The sequence below is a fragment of the Tasmannia lanceolata genome, unplaced genomic scaffold, assembly GCF_043159265.1.
Source record: "Tasmannia lanceolata isolate RefF3 unplaced genomic scaffold, GAP_Taslan_0.1 ptg000018l, whole genome shotgun sequence".
NCBI lineage: Eukaryota > Viridiplantae > Streptophyta > Magnoliopsida > Canellales > Winteraceae > Tasmannia > Tasmannia lanceolata.
Genome location: NW_027518695.1, coordinates 64,925,015 through 64,949,899, shown reverse-complemented (window position 1 = coordinate 64,949,899; position 24,885 = coordinate 64,925,015). Strand labels below are relative to the sequence as shown.

The 24,885-nt window shown below is 38.1% G+C and overlaps 1 protein-coding gene across 1 annotated transcript in view; it reads left to right on the top strand.

Annotated features, from left to right (window-relative positions):
• The first annotated feature begins 16,202 nt into the window (after positions 1 to 16,202).
• The window catches only part of LOC143851776 (uncharacterized), a 47,166-nt gene continuing 38,483 nt past the window's right edge, over positions 16,203 to 24,885 (top strand). The window contains exon 1 of the mRNA XM_077361260.1: positions 16,203 to 16,419. Coding sequence (XP_077217375.1) covers positions 16,248 to 16,419 — 172 coding nt within the window. The 5' untranslated portion in view covers positions 16,203 to 16,247. The remainder of the gene's footprint in view (positions 16,420 to 24,885) is intronic.

Sequence of the window (24,885 nt, the reverse complement as noted above, 5' to 3'; positions counted from 1 at the left end):
TATGATGAAGGTAATAAGCGCATCCACAGACAATTTTGATATAATTGATAAGACAGATTTTATATCATCATCGAAATAAGTATCCTGGATATGAGAGCAACACAAATGAGTCCAATATTGTTATCAAGGCTGGATAATGAGGCTATTAACAGATACATTTCTAATGATGCTAATGCCATAAGCCAAATTATGTCTCGCTGATTTCTCAACAATTAACCAAACTTAAAATTTTCCTTAAAGTCAGCTACAACTAATTATAATCCAAATGAGACAAAAGAACTCAGTGCTTCTAATTAAAAACCATTTCTATCAAACCTTCATCATACACCACCCAACCAAAAATTACAGAGAGGAAATATGGAAGGGTCTATGAGGATGGTACAAAAGATTAAGAATTTATGACACAAACTGAACATATCTAACATTTCCCACTAGGCATTCAAATGTCAGTCAACAAGGAATATTTATCCCTGAAACATACCAATAGTCATGCTTGTGAACCAAATTTCTCCTTTGAATAAATCTGTTACAATGAAGAGACCAACAATTATTGTGAAAATAGGACTCAATCAAAGAATCCATAAATGACTCGACGTCCCCCAATTAACCTAAATGATTCTAAAATGTTATATAAAAAAAATCAAGTGAAGCTTAACCCTAAAGGAATATATGCTTGTACACAAGGAATTACAAAGTCAACAAGGAATGACACAAACTCCACTAACAGAACATGAAAAGTATAGATATCTGTCAAAACGTGTGATGGAAAGTAAAATAAGACAGAACCTGTTGCTATATTAAATGTGAATAAAGAACCTCCACTGGATAACACAAGGAATAAAGTCTTGAAAAGTCACATTAAAACTTGAGAGATCTATCATGAACAACTCAAAATGAGACAATTGCTTATAGGAATACACGAGTGGAGCATCAGCTCATATAATGAAAAATCACATTCAACTCATACCTTCATTAGCATCAGCTCATACAATGAAAAAATCACATTCGACTCATACAGTCATTATACCACAGATATCACAGTGAAGTGAAAGATACGAACACCTAAGTTATAACAGGGCTGTACACAAAAAAAATAAGGTGAAGGGTGTGAATACCAAAGTGGTAAGTAGGATCTACACATCAAAATAGTGAGGTGGCTGCCAATCAAAAGGTTCGAAGAAATTTACGATCACCCATACTCAGTCATCAAAAGAAATTAACAAATAAAGGGATAACAGAAAGATTAAAACCTGAACATGCTATTTCCCAAAATAATTAACAGCATTCAAATGTATGCAGGTACACTGGGTTTTTGATAAGCCTAGAATTATAACCACTTAAGATGTATAAAAGAAATGAGTATTAAAAAAAAATCCAGTAGTTATAATGCAAGGAACCAGAGTGATTATCTCAATACAAGGATTGAACCTTGCTCACCAGTTTAAGGCTTAAAATAGCATCTATTACAAAGCATAAGCACATCAGATTCACTTGTAAAGGCAATCAGAAGAATAAATTATTCATCTATGCTAAGATCTCATAAATATTTCTTAAATGAACACTCAAATATGACTAACAAACCATTTCAATCAACAGTAATTTAGATCCATGACTCAAACAAGCAAAGCATACAAAAATCAAAATAAAATAATAAAAAGCGTATCAATCTTAACAATTTTTTCTCTTACCTGAACTCTTATGACCACAAATGCTTGAATCTGAGAATTTCTGATGAAGAGAAATACTCAACCCTAAAACGCTTTGATCTGAGTTATGTGCGCTCAAATCCAATGTTTTGAGTTTTTTTTTAAAAAAAAATTGAAGATCGAAATTCAGAAAGCTCGAGCTCTTAGCTTTGAGGCCTTGAATCTAGGGTTTTAAGGTTGAAAATGAAAAAGATACCGATCAGAGAAGGTGAAGATCGATGAGATCTAAGGTTGATTGCAAGTAAAAGCTTGAATCCGAAATTTGCAAGGTTAGATCTAAGATTTAGAGGTAGACTTAGGGTTTCTACCAATAACATGAAAACGGAAATATCACCGGAAGTAGACCGGAATCCGATCGGATTGCCAGAGAAGAAAGGTAAAGAGATTAGAGCCCTAGCTTGAATTTAAGGTTTGATAAAATGAAGATCAAAACTAAAGCTCCAAAGAAATGGATAAAACAAATTCGTACAGAGAAGAGGGAGTGGCCAAAATTTCAGCCGTAATCTCACCAGAAAATGATCGAATCTTAGCCGGGGAAGAAATACAGAGGGTTAGGGTTTAAGGAATAAGCAGATCGGAGCTCCGATCAAAGCAACCAGAGAAGATCTCTTCTCTCTTTCCTCCTCTCTCTTTTTCTCTCTTTTTCTCTGGAATTTCTCACGAAAATGAGCTCTCCTTTTTCTTTCTTTTTTTTGTTGGATTTTTCTTTTATACAAAGAAAGCAAGACCCATATTGGCACTACCTATTTGATGGGCGCACCCAAAAGTGATGAGCGCGCGAAAATGCCGCGACAAAAACAGGCTAAGTCACCCCCTCTTTGCAAAAAAATAACATATTTACCCTTTTTCCTTCCTATGGGCAGCCCGCGATATGCTTAATGCACCCCCTATTGTAGATAATTCACCCCCCCTTTTGATATATCATACACCTTACAATGCTCGTCTTATTTGACAAATCTGCTCGGATTTTGACAAAATTTGGCAGGGGCCTTGGCAAGACCCTAACCTAGCTTATGATGGGATTTGGGATTCTAACTCACTGTTTGGATGAGATTTTGCGCAAACAACGCGAACTTGGGTCCGGTCAAAATGGGGTGTCTACAAATGGCTATAGATATAACTGTAAAAGTATAGCCATTGGATCTTATCATGATGAATGATATATTTTCCTTCAAAAACTCATGATAAGAGACACACTTCATAGGCAATGAGATGAACATCTCAAGCACTATCCTATGAAGGAGAGTTCTAGAGATTTTTTAAACTCTAGAACATGATACTTATCATTGGAAAAGATGATACCATATGAGTCCATCCAAGAGAAGTATAAAGCCTACAATGATATGACATTAAGGCTCAGGCTAAGGGTACTTGTCATAAATGAGAGATAGTCTCATAGTGAAAATACAAGATAAGAGCCAAACTCAAATGAAAAAATGAGGCTTCAAATGAGTGCACTTATCATATAGAATGTAATACCCATATCAAATAACATATGATAAGATAGAGAAGGACATATATTGCACATGTATAGCTCCCCCTTTGTTAGAGACTCATACAAAGTATGAATCAAAGAGAGCTGTCCAAACATACAGACACTAAGGGATTTAGAGGTGAATGATTGAAAAATAACCATTGGGCTACAATTGCATGATTGCTAGGGGTAATCACGTGATGCCAAATTAGATGACTACCTAGCAGACCATGCTCCCCCTAAATATGTGCATATAATATATATATATATATAACATTTCAAAGCACATATGACTTACCATGGTTAAGATGTTGGCTAGAAACCAAAGTAATTAGATGTTTTAATTAAAGGTGATGGTACTGTAGACACCCCATTTTGACTGAACCCATTTACATCTTGTTTTGAATAAAAACCTAATAAATGAATGATTTAGAGTCCCAAATTGTACCCTAGGATAGGTTAGGATCCCAAGTAGGTCCCTTTAATATTTCGTCAAAATCCGTTGAAAAATGCCCAATAAGACAAGCTGAATTAGAATTGTAGTGCAAAAGGGGAGTGAAATATCCTGTAAGCCAGCCAGTTTTTGCACTAGAGCAGAAAGATGGGTGCATTATCCCTGTAAAGTTGTTAATGAAAAGTATTATTTGAAATTACCTATTTTTTTAGTCAAAGCACAAAATATACATAAAAGAGGGTTGTTTGAGGAAACTTATGGGAGTAAAAAATTAACACATTTTTTTTTATAAATATGAGATCAAGGGCCCTCATTTGGGGATCTCTCTTCTAAATCTAGGGTTTGTGCTTAAGAGAGAGAGAGAGAGAGAGTTTTCTAGAGGGAGAGAGAGAAAGCTTTCTAGAGAGAGAGAAGATTCTAGAGTCAGAATTCTAGAGTGAGAAAGAGTTTTAGTGAGAGAAAGAAGAAAATCTAGAGAGAGAAAGAAGGATGAGAAGAAGCTTTCAAGGAGAGATCCAAGAGAAGAGCACAATGTTAGTAGACTTTGAGTTTATTTTGAGTTTTCTTTGAAAATCTAGCCTAAAATGGAAATTTTAAGTAGAAAATGCTTTAAAATAGTTAGCTCTAGCAACCTATGGCTAAAATCTACCAAAATATGTTTAAAAATATGTCTCATATAAAGATCTAAAGCAATTCACATCAGATTTTGAGTTTTAGTTGAATTTCGATGAGAAAATAGCAAAACTAGGTACTGTCCAGCCTCATTTTTGTCATTTTTTTCAATTTTCGGTTGAAATTTATAAACATTTTCTACTTAAAGGTGTAGATCTCATTGAGATCTTTGATTTGGCATATTATAACCCAAAATTGGCTAAAAAACGAAGAAGTTATGCCAATTTTAAGATTTCAGCTGAAAATTCAGGTTCAAATGGTGAATTTTTTGAATCTTTTTTATGAAAATCTTTAGATCTGATGTGTTAGGCTTTGGAATTTAAAAATATATGTGTTAATATGTGTGTAATGTGAATATCTAAGAAAATACATGATAAATCTAGGGTTTTGATGTGAAATGCTCTTGCAAGATGTTGAAAAACGTCAAAATTACATGCTGTCCAGATTCGTTTATCATTTTTCATAATTTTCAGTCAAATTTGAAAGGAATGGATCATATAAAGTTGTAGAACACTTCGAGATCTTCGATTTGGCATATTATGACCCTAATTTGGCCAAATGATGAGTCATGCTCTTTTTAAGTTTCAGGCATTCAATGTGTTAATTTTTTCTAGTTTTGAAAATTTGTCTCGTCGAGTAACTTTTGGGCTGCTTCTGGCCCGATTTGGTCGGATCCATAGAAGACAAAGTTGTTCTTTATAAGATTTCCTAAAACTTTGTTAATGTATGCATTTTTCCAAAAGTAATGTCTAGTGTGTCAAAACTCACTTTCAAAATTTCAGTTTTCTGAAAAAACTGTTTGCTGTAACAGCAGATTGTCGGCTATTTTTAGGGAACTTCTGGCCGGAGCGGTAGAAGACAAAGTTGTTCCTTGAATGATTTTCTAAAACTTTGTCCTAGAGCAAAATTTCCAGTTTGTTTTAGATGGTGCAGAATCCCAATAATATGGATTTCTGCTTCACCGAGATCCCTCTGCAGTTTATATCGTGCAGTTGTGGGGCTGGTACACCTCCAAGGCCAGTATACCACGACCCAGTATATGTGTATTCTACACTTTAAAGAATGTTTTGGGTTTTGAATCATGGTTTCACCACTTTATATGACTTGTACTTGGTGTTTAAAACCTAAGAAAGGCATTGATTTGGAAAACCCCAATATTGTAGGGTTTCAAGAAGAAAGAGAGAAAGATGAAAGAAAGAGAAAATGCAAGGATAAAGTGATTTCCTAGTAAGTGATATAGTATCTGTCAGTATGCATTACCTGTTATGCAAACTAAGCAAGTAAAAAACTTGATGATGTGAATAAGAAGAGTTAGTAACGCATATACATATATATGTATGTATATATGGGTGTACATGCATAGGTATATTTGTACATATACATACATACATACATACATACATATATATATATGTTATGGTTTGATCGATTTCTGTCTGTCTGGCCGTTCCTGTGATTTGATTGATTTCTGTCTGTTTGGTTATTCCTGCTTATGCTTATTATTTAGTCTGTATATACATTCTTTGATATGGTTCTTTTATATACACCATATGTCTGAAAATATGCACTTGCATTATGGACCAGCCAGTGGTGTATCTGGATATGGACCTGCCAATGGTGTATTTGGATATGGACCCGCCGATGGTATATCTGGACATGTCATTTTGAATCTGAATCTGAATATGAATATGAACTTGAGCATGACTCTTGATATATTTCTTATCAGATAAATCTGTTATATTTAGTTCTGCCTTGACTTGAACATGAAAATGTTATATGATATTATATGATATTCTGATCAATAGCAGTTAGTGATACACTGCTAGATTACTGTATTTCTTACTAGCTTTGTGCTAATGTGCTTGATTTTGCACGTTTCAGACTTTGAGGCTTTCCCCGTTTTCGATCTGTTCGTTCCGAGGCATGCATATCTAGGCTGAGGTAGAGAGAGTGTCCAATCCAGAGTGAGTATGACGATGTACTTGTTTTTGTTTTCTTTTTATTTGTATAAAGGAACCTTGAGAAGCTTGTATATAAATGAAAAGAAGTTTTTTTTATTTCCTTGTCTTTTAGTTATTAGTGAATATTATGTTTCTACCATGCTTGTCTGGATTTTTATATATTTAGAGGCCTTGCACGCTTCCCAGGTTCGCCTTTCTAACGTGTGACGCCTGTCACATACCTCAAGGATTCCCGTGTAAGGGGCGTGACACTTTTGATCTCTTTATATCTTTTTGAAATGATATGAAATTCCCAAGTTTTGTGAAAAACCCTTTGGAAAAAAAATCAAGATCCTCATTAGAACTAAATATGACAAGGATTGTAGAGTCACTACCTAGGAATGAGCCAGTACCCTTAATTGACTCTGTAAAAGGGTTAGATCTAACCAAAGCACTAGGTTGTGCTAGGTTCGCGAGTGGAAGGTGTTAGGCACCACTCACGCCCAGGAAACCCTGGTCTTATAAATCATATCTACAAGTTTTGAAAGAATCTATTGAAATTTCTCAGTATTTAGCTTTCTCTCTTGAAATTTCATAGTGTTAGCCCAAGGGTTCCCTAGTGTGACCCTAATCATGATTTTGATGACAACGAACCCAAATTGATCAAAGTATGTTGGTACTAATGGTTTACATTTGATAAGAATGCTCACACAAAGAAAGGTACCAAGAAGGACAAATTCAAGGCAACATTACTCGAAAAGCAAGTCAAGATCAATCAAGGAAGATGGACTAAGACAAACCTTGTATATGATAGATCAATTCAAGTTTTGCCTATTCAAAGATCAAGACCATGGTTCAAAGCTAGGAGTAAAGATTGATCAAGGTGAACCTCATGCAAGCCAAGCCAAAGTGAAGATCAAAGCCAAGCATGAACGAGAAGGTCAAGGATAAATCATCAAGGGATCACACAAATATAGATTGATTTGAGATCAAATTTCAAGTGTGGTTGCAAGAGTTTTCAAAATTGTTTTGAAAATGACTTCTCGATGACTCAAAATCTAACCTTAGAACTTACTTGACTTCATCGAGTTTAATCGTGTTTAATGGGGTCAAAACATCCTCAAAACATGTAATTTATTATGTTAATGATTCTCCAAAAATTCATTTTGAGTCATATTAAAAGTGGAAGAAAAACGGACAAAAATCGTCAAATATATACAACCTGGAGATTTATAGATCATTGGGTAGAGCTCTACAGAACAATCTACAAAGCCAGGAAACACAATTTTATAACCTGGAAATTCTTAGATGTCTATGTAGACGTGTAAGACTTAAAAAAGTTCTGTTGGGGATTTTCAAATTTTGATTTTTGAACTAGGAAAATTACCATATTGCCCTTGAACGGTCACAAATGAGTTTCCCTATATATATGACATTTAATGAAGCATTGAATGACTTCTTGCACTCTTGAAAATCAAATTTACTTGTTATCTTAAGGTTTTCAAGTTTTCAAAGAGTTTTCTTCAAGTTTTCATCTTCTTCCTTGGTTTAATCTTGCAATCGCTTTGAAGGAGATCTCTCAAGCTTACATGCCATCTATATTGAAGAAAGTTTAACTCAAGCTCTCATAGGCCATCATCTACTCAAGGAAAAATCACTCAAGCTCATCCAAACCCTAGATTGAAGAAGTCCTCACCAAAGCAAACTTGTACATCCTTTTGAGAAGAAGAAGAAGATTGTATTGAAGAGGTGTATTAGCCTTAAGGAAGGCACAACACATTCCAACTTTTCAAAGATTGTAATAGTGGAAAGGGAACGTAGTTAAAACCCTTGGACTACGTATTGGCGAGTGTTCGGAGATGCGGAGCCATCTTCGTAAGCAAGTGGAGAAGACGTGAAGCCATCTTCGGTGTAATCAAATATGATTAGTGTATTACTTCATGGAGACAAAACTTGAGAAGAGTGGAGTAAGTCTTGTTTAGACCGAACCACTAGAAACCCTTGTGCGTATCTCTCTACCTCTCTCTCTTTCATTTCTTTATCTTCTTGTGGTATTTGGCTTTTATCTTTGTGACTAACCTCATTCATCCACTAAGTGTTGGTTAAAAAGGCTAAAAGAAAGAATCAACAAAGGTTTTCAAAGCAATAAGTGTTTGATAAAAAACCTAAAAGAGATAATCAACAAAAGTTTTCAAAGTAACCCACTAAGTGTTTGATAAAAGCCTTAAAGAGATAATCAACAAGGTTTTCAAAAGTAACTCACCAAGTGTTTGATAAAAAGCCTGAAAGAGAGATTTAACAAAGTTTTTCAAAATAACCCATCAAGTGTTTGTCAAAAGGTCTAAGTGAAATTTATAACCTAAGTCCTTCAAAAACCAATCTCACAAAAATTCTTAAGAGGGAGAATCTTTAATAGCCAACCAATTCACCCCGCTCTTGGTTGCCCAAATAGGCATTCATATAGAGAATTGATCTTGTTCTGTAATTTCGTACAAAAAAAAACATCATTTCTTATGACTTTTCGTGAGATTTTGAATTTGAAATTTTTCCTAGAAACTGAATTTTCATACGAATTTAATCATACAAAAATTACTAATTTATTCATATGAAATTCCAGTTTCCAAGAATTCTTGTACAATTCTCTAGAAATTTTGAGATTCAAATTCTAATTATGAAATTAGGGATTATTGGAAACCTAATTCTACCAATTACCTACTTGATCTCTTGTAAAATTCAAATTACGTTGAGTTCTTTTGGGAAATTTTGGGAATCATGAAAACTTTGTCCACAATTCTCAAATTCCAGTATTATATCTCACTGAAATTTGAATAGACAAAATTAGAAATGAGAAAATTAACCTAATTCTACTAGAATTTGGAGAAAAACCTTGAGAATTAGGGTTTGGAACCCTAAATTTCTTAGGTTTCCTCCCAATTCTTGTTATTCTGTACTAAATCCAAAATAAAAGATAAGAAAACCTGTTTGTGAAGACTTTAATGGTGGAGAATGGAAGACTTTAATAGTGGCACTTCAATTCCTCAATCAATCTTTCTGGCCAATTCGACGGAGAATTCGAGTGAGGGGATCGAACAAGGCCTTTAGAATATTTATCTCCCTCTAAAATCTCTCTGGCGAATTTTCCGGTCAGATTCCGGCGAGCTCCGACAAGGTTTTCCTTTCTCTTTTCTCAAAAAGGGATGAATTTCCAGAAAATTCAATGAAAAATCAAAAAATCCAAAAAGGTTTTTGAAAAGTCCAAAAGTCCTTGAAGGAATAGAATTAGGGCCTAATTATAGGCACAAATGAGTGAGAAAATTCCCGCACAAATTTCAAAAACTAGTTACAGATCTGGTTTTCGTACGATTGGGATTTCGTACAGATATTTCGTATACATTGGGAGTGTATGAATACAATTTCGGTACAGAACAAATTCCATCAAACTTCTAGAATTTGTACATTTTAAATATGTACGAAATTATTTTCATACATTAATAAAATGTTTGAAATTTTCAACAAATGTTGATCGGGCTCAAAAACTAGCTAGCTTTCTGTTGTTTTGTTGGTTTTTGGGATCGATCTCAGGGATCTCAGGTAAGCAAGCTCAGGGCTATAATTGCAAGCTTGTTTGGGTCAAATTTGTGTTAAGTTTGGATGATATTTGAGATCAACAATGATTTTGAACTGGGAATTCTTCCACTTTTTGTCCCTACTACTGACCATAATTCCACCATCCAGGGAATGCCGAACTCCTCGGCTCCCATGCTGGAGATATAATATCACAAGGATACGCATTACCTCCCTAGACATGGATTCATCATTGGAATCATCATCGTGCCAAACTATCATTAGACCGATCTTGAAAAAAAAGGGGTGTATACCAAGAAAGTGAAGAATGAAATTGAAGAAAATGTAAAAATCTTAAGAGAGAGAGAGAGAGAGAGCTTGAATGCTAGCTTGTAATGGGATTGCACCTTGTGATTTTTGTGGTTTGAAGAATTGTAGGGATGGTAAAAACTATTGTTTTGGGAGAATCAATTAGGGTTTAAAAAAAATTCCATTGGGTTTTTTAAGTATTATGCATGAAAATGGGTTTGATTGAAAGATATTTGTGCTGCTTTAGAATTTTAGGGAAGAAGATGTGGATTTGTTATTGTAAACAAATTTCGGAGAAGTGAAGTTGGGGTATGGGTTGTACGTACTTGAAATCTTAAATGCATTTGGGTTTTTTTTTTTAAAAAGAGAGATTTGAAAAATCACATGCTTACACAATTGTCCCACGAAAGGCCTTTTGCGAACCTAGCAAATCACTACATATACATATACTAATTTATATTATTTATAATTGGGAATTGCTAGCTATCATCGCAGAAGGCATTTCACGGATGGTGTATTGTGTGCGAGAGCAGCCACACAGGTTCACGGCATGTTTGGAAACACTTCTCATTTTTGCCACAAAAATCAGGCAGAAACAAGTAAATGAGAATCGGCAAAAGCGACTCGAAGTCGCTCTACGAAATCCTATTTTTTAGCTATGTAAAATTGAGAAAACTTATTAACGGACATTTTCGGGTAGGGATGTAGAACAAGATTCTTGGGATTCCTAGCTATTTTCATTCTCCGCACCTAATTAAATGGCAGAACGCATTATCGCGATGGGTACCGAACAAGCCCTCACTCTTCAACAAATTTTGTCTGAGGTGGCTGCTTATACTTGCAACAACCCATCTGTGAAATGCCGTTTGTGATGGTCGTTAGCAAATCCCTTTAAAATTTTGATGTTTCAGAAAATAAATATAATTTATATGTATGTTTTAGACTTTTCAACCCTGACAATTGCATACATTACTTGCAACATCTTACTATAGCTCAATGAATACGTTTTTTTTTAACCCATAGAGGAATGCGGCCCCATGGTGGACCTCAAAGTTTTATAGATGCAAGAGAACATAAAGAGGAGGACAAGCCCTAGCTTCAAAGCAAAGCCGGATGCAGCCCTAAACGAGAAATACCAAAGAAAGCCTTAACGATTTTTTGTCTTTGAGCAAAGGTTGGGGAAGCCAAATGCATCACATCTTGCTGCCCCTTTCCCGTTAGGAGGCATCTCAGCCCAAGCTATGCATAACCGGTTCTCTTTTGTAGAGCATCCCGTGTTCCCAAGGGCACCCCCCACAGAGTTGTTCTTGCGGTATTGATGAAAACTATTTGGGAAGAGGAAACCTAAGTGTGCCTGTAGCTTTGGCCAAAGGTATTTAACTTACCGTGGTATATTGTTACACATCTGGCAACATTCCCTATAGATACGTGATTTCTTTCCTTACGCACCTTTTGTGTTTTGAATTTGTTTCCTTTATGTTTTAGCCAAAATTACCTAGTAATTTGACTTTCTTATTTAGTAGGAAGTAATTATGGGATTCTTTGCTGTCTTTTCCAGATTTGTGGCACCTTGTTTCTTCCTAGGCATGCCCAAGAATCGATTGCTCTAATACCAAATGATATGTTCTAGACCTATCAAATGGCAATTACCCAGAGAGAGAGAGAGAGGGGGGGGGAGGGTGCCCTCTTGTAAACCATAATTTAACCAAGTTGCAAATCTGCCTTTATTCCTTCAATTATGAGAATAAATACAAATTAACTTCCTCACTCCATCTTGAGAAAGATGGCAAGTACCTCATAATTACTTCCAACTAAATAAGAAAGTCAATCGGCCGTTGCCAAAGGTGCGAAGCATTTAACAGGGTGCGGCGAAGCCCAATTCTCAAGTCAATTCTTAGACGATCGGGAAGGCAAGCCCCCCAAATTCCCTGAAGATCGAGAGGTAAGACCCTAATCCGGTTGAGCCGATCGATCGAATGGCCATCCGGCCCTGGGGCTTTTTGAGCTTTAATAGAAAATAAAACACTTTGAATCTCTTTATCACTCACAGGAAGAACAAGAGAATCTAGGTAATTTAGGCTAAAACATAACGGAAACAAATTCAACACAGAAAAAGGTGCCTAAGGAAAGAAATCAAATCTCCATAGGGAATGTTGCCAGATGTGAAACATATATTCCCTTTGCCTTCAATGAAGTCTATCATTGCTTTGCCACCCCCTTCAACTATGATGTTTTTTTATGCCAAAGGATGCACATATTTTGAGCCCAGTCTAAAAGAGTTCTCGCTTCCACAGCCATGCTGGAACTTTTTTCATAGTATAGAGAGTATGCAATAACGATTTTTGCCTTACTACTTCTCCTCCCACTTCTATTGGGTTCCCTCTTGATGTCATGTCTGTGTTCAACTTGTAGCTTCTCTAGCAGATCAGAGGGGTCTATGGTTGGTTTTAGCTCAATGAATAAGGTTGGGATGATACTAAGCCTTTTATCCATCAGGTCTCATTAAGAATTCCGTGCATTGCCTCTTTAAATGAAGAAGAGTAGGGCTTTGTATAGACACTTTGAAGCCATGTTCATCGCCCTATACTAATAGGGCTCACCATTATTTCATTTCATTTTATTGATGGGTTCTAGCTCCAAAGGACATATACATGGGGCTATGTCGACTTACGTACGTCTCGTTGACCCGATTAGGTATACCATGTATCATCCCCTCTTTCCATAGAGGAGAAATAAAGAAAAATCAAAAGATATAGTGATCGTGCTGTAGACCTTGTTCATTTCTACTTGACGTTATGTTCCTTGTGTTTTTTTTTGGGAGAAATACATATACACCCCCTCAACTATAGCCAAATTCCACTTCTAACCCCGTGGTATCAAACGTACCAAAGACACCTCCTCAACTTTCAATAATGCTTGTTATGTGACAGGGTGGACGGGAACGAAGAAGTTGTCAGGGGGTGTCTTTGATAAATTTTGAACTATAGGGTGAAAAGTCAGGGGGTCTACTTAAAAATGTTAGAAAGTTGAGGGGGTGTCTTTGGTACCTTCGATACCACGGGGTTAGAAGTGGAATTTGGCCATAGTTGAGTGGGTGTATCTGTATTCCCTCCCCCCCCCCCGCCCCCCCTTTTTTTTTTTAACATTACATAAGGTAACTTGCTTACTTAGCACTTGCGCTAAGGATCTAAGGATTAAGAGTCAAACTTGGATTTGAAAAAAGGTAAATTAACATTGCTTTTTGTAGTTTTCTATCGTACGTGCTAGATGCCGTATGGGATGTGGCCAAAACCATGTGGGACACCAAATGTTTTCCACAAGATCAACGGTCTTGATTTCACAAACATTTCTGACCCAAAAATGTGTGTTTTTTTATTTACCATTGATCGTGGATGTGCACGGTCACCCCCTCTATGAACAATGTAGGTGAACGAAATAGATAAATTTAGAGGTGGCAACATCACATCCATTTGTTTGATTACACATGAAAAAGTAACTTGAACCAGCGTGAGTTGAGTTTTATCGCGCTGTTTGGATCTAAGGAAAAACAATTTTAGAAAAAAATTCCTTAAAAATAATATTCCATTGGAAGAGGAATTCCAATGTCTAGCATAAGCAAATTCTCCTAGAGAATGGGAAAATTTTGGTTTTTGGAAAATATCTCATGAAGAAATGATTGAGCCAAACACTGAAAAATTAACTTTCCAATGATTTTTTTTCTCATAAATTTTTCCCTAAATATATGCTAATATTTGGATTGCAGGAATTGTTTGGAAAAGTTTGGAAAGGGAAAATACTTCTAAATGTTCCTAATTTTTTTACATAATAAAAATATAACTTGAACCAACCCTGATTATTTTTTACTTAGAGGTACCTTCAATTTACTCTAATCTCCTTCTAAATGAACCATAATCATATTATTTCCCTCTAAAACATGATAAGAAAAGATTTTCCTAAAAAAAGATTTCCCATCAAAAATGTTTTTTTTATAATCCAAATGGGTCCTAAGTAGACCTGGCAAACGGGTGGGCCGGGCCGGGTCAACCCGCGGGTCATGCAGGTGCGGGTCAACGGGTCGGGTTATCAAATGACCCGCATTTTTGCGGGTTAGAAATCTCGTGACCCGCGCGGCCCGCGGGTGGGCCGGGTCAACCCGCGGGTCACCCGCAAATTCAAACAGTGGTTAATTTAAATGATTTTTTTAATTTGGGAAAATGTTAAAACTTAAAAGTAGGGTATGGCCCGCACCGTGGGATGATCCAAACCGTCCATTAGATGGCCCACAGCCTAAATAGGTTGTGCCCCAAAAATCATTTCAATAGGTTGATCCCAACCCTCCGATCTATAGAGGGTTAGGATCAAGTGATCAACCCCCTAACATTCAGATCGGAGGGTTGGGATCAAATACAGGTCTTTCAAACATGTAGTTAAAAATTAAAATCAAAAGTTAGAAATTTTCACTATGAAGTATGTGTTGTTACCCAAGGAATACACAATGGAACAATCTCTCTCTCTTGGGTTCAAACATTCTTGACCCCACCACAGTACCAATAACAACAGCAAGCACATTCATCATCACATGCAAGCAGCACTACCAGTAGCAGCAGTTCTTCCTCTTTTTGAGTACCTTTGAACCATACGCAAGTTTGGAGACTTGGTTTTTGTTGTTTGTTGATGACCTGACCGATCCTCAACTTTCCATGAATGAGCATAGCAACAGAAAGTGCTGGAGGCACCATTGTCCCTCTCATTTGTTTCACTGTCTTCTCTTCTTCCATCTGCAAAACATAGACAAATGAATCAAAACCCCTTTAAGAAAACATAGATCTAATCGGCTAATCCACACAAACTAATTGATTCATTTGTCTTGGTTTTCTTAAAATACCACTTTAAGAAAACCAAGACAAATGAATCAAAACCCCCAAAAAAAAAAAAAATTGGTAACCACAACTCAAGTCCACAATGATCTAATCGGCTAATCCACACAAACCAATCGATTCATTTGTCTTGGTTTTCTTAAAATACCACTTTAAGAAAACCAAGACAAATGAATCAAAACCCCCAAAAAAAATAAAAATTGGTAACCAATGATATTTGGGTTTGGGAAAAACCGAAAATAAAATTGGTAACCAATGATATTTGATTTTCTCAAATTTTCATTTTCAAAAAAAAAAAAGCAAAAATATCGAAGACAGAGACTCAGAGAGAGTACCTGTGCGGCTGTGTAGCTGTGCTTCGGCAGAGAGGCAGAGGCTGAGAGAGGGCGATGACTCGGCCGAGTGTAACTCGTGAGGGAGTGAGTTTGGGAATGGGGTGGAGGGGTGGCCGGTGCCGTCGCCTTCTCCGTGTCTTCGACTCTTCGTCGTTTGGGTTTGGAAAAAACCAAAAATGAAATAACGAGGAAGAGGAAGAAAGAAAGTAAGAAACTAGAAAGTAGAAACCCTAGGTAAGTAGTAAAGTAGCTAATAAGCTAAGTTAGGTTTTTTAAAAGAAAAAATATAAACTAAAAAACCAAAAAGCCCGCGGGTACCCGCGGGTTGACCCGGCCCAACCCATGTTTTTGCGGGTTGGGTTGCCCGCGGGTCACATTTTGGCGGGTCACTAAAACCCAGACCCGTGCCCGCAAATTTGCGGGTGGGCCGGGTCGACCCGCGGGCATGGGTCGGTTTTGCCAGGTCTAGTCCTAAGGCATGAGTAAATCATTTGGAAAGGAATTGTTTTTATAAAATAGGTTGTGCCCAAAAATTCATTTCCATATGATGATCATAGCCCTACGATCTAGAGTAAATGCATATTATGGAAATGTCCATTCGATGGGCCATAACATAAAATAGGTTGTGCCCAAAAAGTCATTTCCATATGATGATCATAGCCCTTCGATCTAGAGGAAATGCATATTGTGGAAACATGGTAGGGTTGAAATCATCATAAGTAAATGATTTTTTTGGCACAGCCTATTTATCTCATGGCCCATAAAATGGACGGTTTGGATCATCCTATGGTGTAAGCCGTACATTACTTTTTAGAAAAATAAGGGACTATAAGGGTTTACACCATATAAAATCTCCTTAACTTCATACAAACCCCCCGCACCCCCCTCTCTCTCAGAGCTTAGAAGTGACTCTCCCATGGGCGAAGAACAACAGTTGAGTTCAGAGGGTGACAGTAGCAGCAAGAGAAAGCTAGAAGAGATAGAGTTCGCCAAGTTGAAAGCCCAAGAGATCGTTGCACGCCTTGTAAACGATGCAGAGACGAAGCGCCCTCGCTTCGAAGACCTATCCGAAGCCCCTCCCACTTTTGGTAACTCCACCCTTCATTTCCTTCTTCATCTTTCCCAAACAAAATTTCTAGGGTTCATCTAATCCAATCCACATCTCTGTCCCATCATTTTCTTGAAAAAAATAATAATTCAAAACGCCCTTTCTTGGATGATTTACAAGGATCCCTTTGGATATATGTAATTACCTTGTATATTAGTGGTATAAGTAGTCAATAGGGAGGAGACAAACGTTTGATTTACCTAGAATTTACATTGTAGAGTAGTGACAAGTAGTGTTTGGTTTCCAACGTCGTAGAGTAGTGAGAGGAAGTGTCATTACCAGTATAGAGAGAGAAGATAGAGAAAGAGATAAAGAGAAAAAGCAACATTCTCCGAGCCAAATTCCACCTTTTTGGAGAATTTGGCTTTGAAGATAAGGAGGGGACATGGATGCCACGTCATCAGCAATAATTACCTATGAATCTTGTCGGTCTCCAGGGATTTTGATGCTACATGGGCAACGAAACTAGAGATTTTGCTGACGTGGCCCCAAATACAAAGCAAAACCTCTATACTATCCAGGTTTTTGTCCAACCAAACACACCCTGATGACTGTTCATATAGAAAACTGATACGTATCGGTTATGGTGTATGTGCTGTAGTTACAAAGTACTTATCAGATCATTATTTATGTTAGGGTTTGGGGTATTAGTTTTTATTAAGTATCATGCTAGCGGGTAAATGGTTTGATGATGTGGAACTCTCTTTCTGCTTGTATTTAAGTTTTTGTATTTCAATGAGAATGAACATATTTTGCAGCCAAAACAGAGACTTTGTTTTAGGAGAGTCATCGTTCCTCTCGAATTGACCCTCTTCCGGTTGCCTAGAATCAACCTCTCTCCCCCTCTTTTTTCTGTCTTTTTCGTTGTTTATTTGTATTACGACCAATTAGGCACGTGACAAAAATTCAATGGATAAACATGGAAAGATAAGGATTTATTTTGGAATGAGATAAAGATAGAAACATCTTACTCTAACATAATTACCATGTCTGGCTTAGTTGCCCAATCCAACTAATTACGTAATCTATCACCCTTAAATTCTGACAGTCAAGATTCCCTTACAAAAGCGCATGCTTTGTGCTTCATGGTTAGTTATGGATGGCCTTTGGTTTAGAAGAGTGGCTTTATACGAAAACCCTAACCGTAAATTGTGCATTAAATAGTCGTAGTGGAATGCTGTTCAGATTCTCATGCCTACATGTGAAGGCGCCAAATTCCTTAAAAAATATAAATTCCTATAAGCTACACTTCTTGCTAGGAGCTTCCCCGTTGGTATGCTAAAATCACTTTTCCTTATTTAGGTTATTTTCTTACAATTAGATTTCTATGTTGCAGTAGGTTTCTATTTTCTCTTTTCCCTATTCCGCTGATCTATATTTCCTAATTTGCTCTCTCTATTTTCTATAAGATGTAGATTTCGTATGGCTATTGGGCAAGGAAATAATCACATAGAGTGCTTCAATACATTGGAGGCCTGAGTTTCCTCGAATTAACTCACTGCTTTCTTCATATTTCTCCTACGCTTTTCTTCTTCTTCTTCTTTAATTTCTGTTTGATTAGAACTGTGTTCTGTCATATCTTTCACAAGAACAGGTAGGGTTGAGACAAAGTAACAGCCAAAGCATAAGCGGAAAGAACTCCATTTTCCCATCAACACCTTTCCCTCACCCTTCCCCCAAGCCTCTAGATGCCCAACTTCCCCGTCACACCTCACCGTCCCACCACCAGTCATCAACTCCTCATCGTATACTCTCTAAACCCCACTCAAGTGGTCTTTTGGCACCAACTTGGTATCTGAGCCTTGGTTCTCATATGTTTAATAGAAGTGGTCAGACGTACCAACACTGTGATATTTCCCTTCAAGACATATACAATGCCGTCACTAATATATTGACCGAGTTACCAATCTCGAGCTGTGAGTAAGAGGAGATGAACCGAAAAGCACAACGCCCCAACATCGTGCACAACAATGATGATTTTGAAGAGCTTTCCACTGGTCCTAATAGCACAACTAATGTGTTATGAGCAGCTTCCAAGTACCAATCGGTTAGAAGTCGCACTTCAACTTTTGGAAATGATATCCACGGGTTATTTGAGTGAGAACGACGTGATATCTGCGTTGCCGCACGTCTGAATGCCCTGTTCTAACCCTTTTATATTATAATAATGGACCGGGAGCAGAGATCAAGCAGTTTACAGTATATACGATCCCGCTCAGAAGATCGAGAAGAATTTATGGTAACCCGCCATAAACGGTTCACACCACAAGGTGATATGAGCAACAGAAGGTCACCAGCCATGGTTCGAGGCCGTAGGCCTACATCCAAGCCTAATGCTACTCAGCATAAGCCCAATGTTCCACGGGCGGCATTCACAATACCTGCAGCTTCACCCATGAGTCGACCACCTCAAAAGCCTAACACTGGCATCGTTTGCTTCTCAAATGGTGGAAAGGTTCACCTTTATCTCAATTGACCATCCAAAAGCCTACATATCACTGTAGATGAAGAAGACAACGAAAGTCATCTTTCACCTCGCATTAGAACCGGAAGAATTCTCAGAGGAGGACGAACTTCCGGAAGATATTGACCCATCCTTGGCCTACGTGGTTCGACGCATCTTAGCTGCACCAAAGGAAGAATGTAAGGAGGACTGGCTGCGTACTGCTATTTTTCATGCTCGTGTTAAGAGTGGCGATAAGATCTGCAAGCTCATCATTGATGGGGGACACACCATGAACGTCATCTCCAAGACTACTCTTGCCATACAAGATTGCATGGGTAGACAATACTATGATTCTGGTAACACAGCACACCCTTATTAGTATTTTCTTCGGGTTGTGCCAAGATACTATTTTGGTGTGACGTAGTTCCTATGAACGTCACCCATATGGGCCATATTATTCTAGGCACCCATGGCTATACGACCGTGATTGTCTACCACAACGAACATGCAAATGTGAACTTGTTCTTACATAACGAAGGAAGATGATACTAAAGCTGTTGCCCTCTGAAGGCCCCAAAATTCGAGCAAAGGTAAAACCTACGGCTCCCGCAAAGAGGAACCGCTTCACTTTCTCACGCAGAAGCAATTTGAGCTAGAGAGTAAGGAGACATGCGTAGTCTACGCAGTTATCACTAAAGAAGTCAATGAACCAGTTGACGAACTATTATGTGATCTTCCACCGGAGATGGCTAAAGTCTTAAAGGACTTCTCGGACGTGATTCTCGATGAGCTCTCTGATGAATTACCTCACATGAGGAACGTTCAGCATGCCATAAACCTTGTTCCAGTGTCACATCTACCCAATTTACTGGCATGTCATATGAATCCCACTGAGCATGCCGAAGTAAAACGCCAAGTAGATGAACTTCTCCACAAGGGTTTGATATGTGAAAGCCTCACCTCTTGTGCCGTTCCAGCATTGTTGACACTTAGAAGGACAATAGCTGGAGGATGTGTGCGGACAACCGCACCATCAACAAAATCGCCATCAAGTACTTGTTCCTGATCTCACGACTCGACGACATGATGGATATGGTGGCAGGGTCATCATTATTCACCAAAATAGATCTCCACAGCAGCTACCACCAGATTCGAGTTAGTCCAAAGGGTCCTGCCCTCGGATGCAGAAAAGTCGCTTGCCTCGTTGTATATAACCTGGCCTGATGATAGGCCTAACAGAGGATCTTTCCTCTGATACCCCAAGTAAGGTACAAAATTCCTCATAGGTGGGACAAATTTCTTCTAATCCGAATCGAAAGACATGATTGTCTTTATCCCAATACCGAGCAGCTGCTCTGAGGATATTCCAATCGATCTGAATGGAGGAAAGTAAAGGAAAGAACTGTTCAAATGGACTGGTGAACCATCGGCTAAAGTCGAGACTTTCCCCGGAATAGAAATTGTGGATCCAATCATCCAATTCTTCCAGGTCCATGATTTATCTACATGGAAGACAGAGAACAAAAGCACGGTAAAACAATTGTAAAACGCTCGATAAAAACATTTATAGAAATTGAACATCTAGAAGATAAGCTAGAAGAGATGAAGTTGGAAAAGGAAGAGCTTAGGCTAGAAAACATCAAGCCTACAAGAAGAGAACAAAAACATGTGTAATCAAAATCACTCTTATAGTTCACATCATCCCTCTACCCATGACTATTCATGCTATTAATGTGGTAGAGTTGGACATTACAAATCTAAATGCAAGTTTAGGTTTGTAAGGTCGAACAAGTTTGTTTGGATAAGAAAAGATACACTCCTTGTCATTGTTTACTTTGATGATATACTCGTTTCTAGTAAGTGTCGAGAGGAGTATGTAACTCATCTGGAAAAAGTATTAAAGACTCTTCGTGAGGGGAAACTTTATGCTAACATGAAGAAGTGTTCGTTTATGACCCATACTGTTATCTTTCTTGGGTTCATTGTATCTAATGAAAGTGTTAAAGCTGATCCTGAAAATGTGGAAGCTATACTGGATTGGCCTATACCCCCTAACATGCATGAGATGTGGACTTTTCATGGTTTGGCTACATATTACAGGCGATTCATTAATAACTTAAGCACCATCATGATCCTTATCATCGACTCCACGAAGAATTCACATGGTCGAAGGGGGCTACCAATGCCTTTGAGGTGATAAAGCAAATGATGTCTGAGAACCCCCATCTTACTACTTCCTGACTTTTTCAAGGTCTTTGAAGTGAGTTGGTGATGCATCCAACATCGGACTAGAGGAGTACTTATGTAAGGACATCTCATTGCCTTCCATAGTGGAAAGATCAACGGGGCTAAAAAGTTCGCTACCTACGGCAAATAGCTTTACGCAGTAGTCCAAACACTATGCTACTAGTAGTACTATCTCATCTTGAAGGAGCTTGTCCTTTACTCATATCATCAAGCACTCCGATATCTCAACTCCCAAAAGAAGCTTGAGTCATCAACATAGTAAATGGGTGGAATTCTTACAAGAATATATCTTCATCATCAAACACCGAGCATGAGTGGACTCTCTAAGTCGAGTCTTCTACATTTACACTCTATGGAAGTGCATGTTGTTGGGTTTGATCAACTAAGGAAACAATACTCCTCCTGCAAGGATTTCAGCACGATCTATGGCGATCTCATAGCCGGACGACAATAGGGAGCCACAGACTACTCGTTGCATGATGGTTATCTTTTCCATGATACTCGCCTTTGCCTTCTTGACACTTCCCTTAGAGACCAAGCAGTGTGAGAATTATGCACCAGAGGAATCGCCAACTATTTCGGAGGAGATAAGACCATTGTGATGGTCGGAATCGGTTCTTTTGGCCTAGCCTTAAGAGTGACATGACGAAATTACCCAACAGTGCCGAACCTGTCAATTAGCAAAGGGACGAAAGCATAACATCGGGTTATACACTCTACTGCCAATTGCACATGAACTGTGGAAAGACTTAAGCATGGACTTTGTCCAAAGGCTTACCAAAGACGATACGAGGCTATGATTTGATTTTTGTAATAATCGATCGCTTCTCCAAGATGGCCCACTTCCTCCCTTGTAGTAACACATCAGATGTGGTTCATATTGCCAGACTTTTCCATGAGGAAATTGTGAGACTGCATGGGTCACCAAAAACCATTGTGTCAGATTTAGACAAAGTTCACTAGTTTCTTTTGCTGCACTCTAGAAGTTTCTCAGTACTGAGATTTCTTTCATCCGCAGACCGATGGCCAAACAGAGGTGGTGAACCGAAGTTTGGGCAACTTACTTTGTTGTCTAGTAGGTGATCATGTCATGATGTGGGATCAGATATTTACAGTCACTGAGTTCGCTTAAAATACTCAATCAATAGATCCCCATGGCGAAGTCCTTTTGAAGTCGTCACAGAGATTCAACGCCAACATCCAATTGATCTCGTGCCTTTATCGCAAGAAGCTAGAACAAGTATTGAGGCTGAGAGATTCTCAAGGCACATGTGCGAATTACATGATGAGATGCGTAAATGAATTAACCTTAGTAACAAAACATAAAGACGCGCATATTTGCATCATCACTTTGTCGAATTTCAAGAAGGTGACATGGTTATGGTTCTGATAAGACCAGAGCGGTATCCCAAAGGCACCTACAAAAAGCTTAATTCCAAAAGTGCATGCCCCTACAAGGTTGTGGAAAAAATAACACCAACGCATATTTGCTAGAGCTTCCAGACGACCTGGGAAGTAGTCCAATTTTCAACATGGAGGAAATTATTACCTATTCTGGTCATCACATTGACAACCCAATTTCATCACCTAGTCCAGTTATCTCGTCAAATATGGTATCGTAAGTTTTTAATCCAGTGGAGAGGTCGTCCTTTGTCTGAATGCACATTGATCGTCGTTAGAAGAGTTTCAACTACTCAACCCCGAGCTCTACAATACATCACACTTTCAAATCTCTGGAGTAAAGTTCTTTTCATTTGGGAGAGATGATATGACTCAAAAGGAGCTAAAACCTTGCCAGATATGGTCCGGAGATGCTAGAAGATCGGTGGTGAAGTGTAATTTTAAAATATGCATGATGATGACCATCCTATGACCCATATTTTAAGTTTTAAGTGTAATTTATGTGTCTTTTAAGTCCTTTAAGTTATACTACGGGTATCACGGTCATCATTCAAAAACAAGTAGGGGCACCACGATCTTTTTCCATCAATATCACTTGGTTTCTTTAAGTTGTAAGTGTTTAAAGTAGGGCCCACAAGTGTATTAGTGTAAAGGCAATTAAGTCATTCGTAATTAGCCAGTTAAGTTAATAAGTGACCTCAAGGACCCATCATAAAAAAAAAGCCTAGTAGTCTATTGGTGGAAGGAGATTCCCATGTTGAGAATTCTAATTAAGTTATAATTAAGAGTTCTAATTTGTTTGGTAGGAGATTCCCGTGTAGAGAGTTCTGATTAAGTTATAATTTGTTTTGAGTTCATATTTGGGTTCTATTACCATTCAAAATAAATAAATATTTGGGTTCTATTAGAATTAGTGGAATAAGTCTTGTCAAGTTAGATTAGAAGTCCAAGTTTTATTAGTTCTAGGAGGGTTATTTTGTCTATAAATTTAAGGCCTTTATCCATTTTTGAGAACATTGCCCCCAAGCTTAGTAAACCCCATAGCATAGTAAACACCATAGCCTATGAGCATGATTTTATTTTCGGTCGAAACATTCCAATTTCAGCCGCTAACGAAATGAAATCCTCCTGGATTCGGAAAAATACCAGATTTTGCCTAAAATTTCGGGATGTCGTTAGTGTTTTGAACCTAGAACCACTTGGTTTAAGTACAAAAATATTGCCGCGTAGAACAAGAATGTGATTTCGTTAATGTTTTGGTCGAAATTTGCGTAACATGCAACTTTTCAGATAACAAAAGCAATGTTTCTATCGAAATGCCGACATTTGACAGAAACGCTAACAAAAATCAACTCCACTAGCAGAAAAGAGAAGAACGATGAGATTCCTTTAAGATATCTCTAGAAAAATGACAAAAACTAAAAAGACAAAACTAGTGGTGAAGAATCTTACCTGGATTTCGACCGTAATTTTGTACCAAAATGTTTCTGTGATTTTACAAGATTTCGGCTGAAATTTCATACCAAAACTGAAATGTTTTCGTTTCGCTGATGACCGAAACTGAAAACGAAATTAAAAACCTTGCCCACATTGGGTATTCTCTTTCAGTCTCTCTTTCATGCCGTATTTTTTCCCTTTCTCCCGCAAACCCAGCTGCTCCCTCTTACCACCCAAATTCACCCCTCCTTGACCACAGAACTCCTAACACCCTCACTCAAGACACTTTCCCTTGTTCCCTCTCTCCACCCCTCTCCCTCAATCCCACGGCTAACCCTCTCCCTCCATTTGAGTTCAATCGCAACCTACCCCCACCCTCCAACCGCACCACTTCCAACCCTTCTACCTCAATCCACAACCACCATACCTCTCCACCAACACCTTCCTTTCCTCTCCCAACCGCACAACCCCAGCCCGCACCAAAACCCCTTCCATCTCTTCACCAGCACCTTTCCCTCACCCTTTCCCCTCAAGCCTCCAGCTGCACAACCCCTCCATCACCCCACCTTCCCACCACCAATCACATATTCTCCATCATATACTCTCTAAACACTACTTTTGTCGCCGTCCAACACCACCGCATCTATGTGCATTGGATGAGTAGAGAACCTCAAATCTGTCAGTAGAATGGGAATCTTTTGAATGACCTTAGATTCAGGCATAAGGCTATTGTGGTGAATGAGTAGAGCTCGAAGCTTAGAGAATGTTAGAAAAATCATGCAAGTGAAAATAGAGGTGTTGATCATATTGAGCAATCATCACTGAGCCTTTGTAGACTGTTGCTCACCTTTCACGCTCATCAAGAGTTTGCTAGATGGCAACAAACTGATCAAAAAGACCTTTCATTCATGAAGG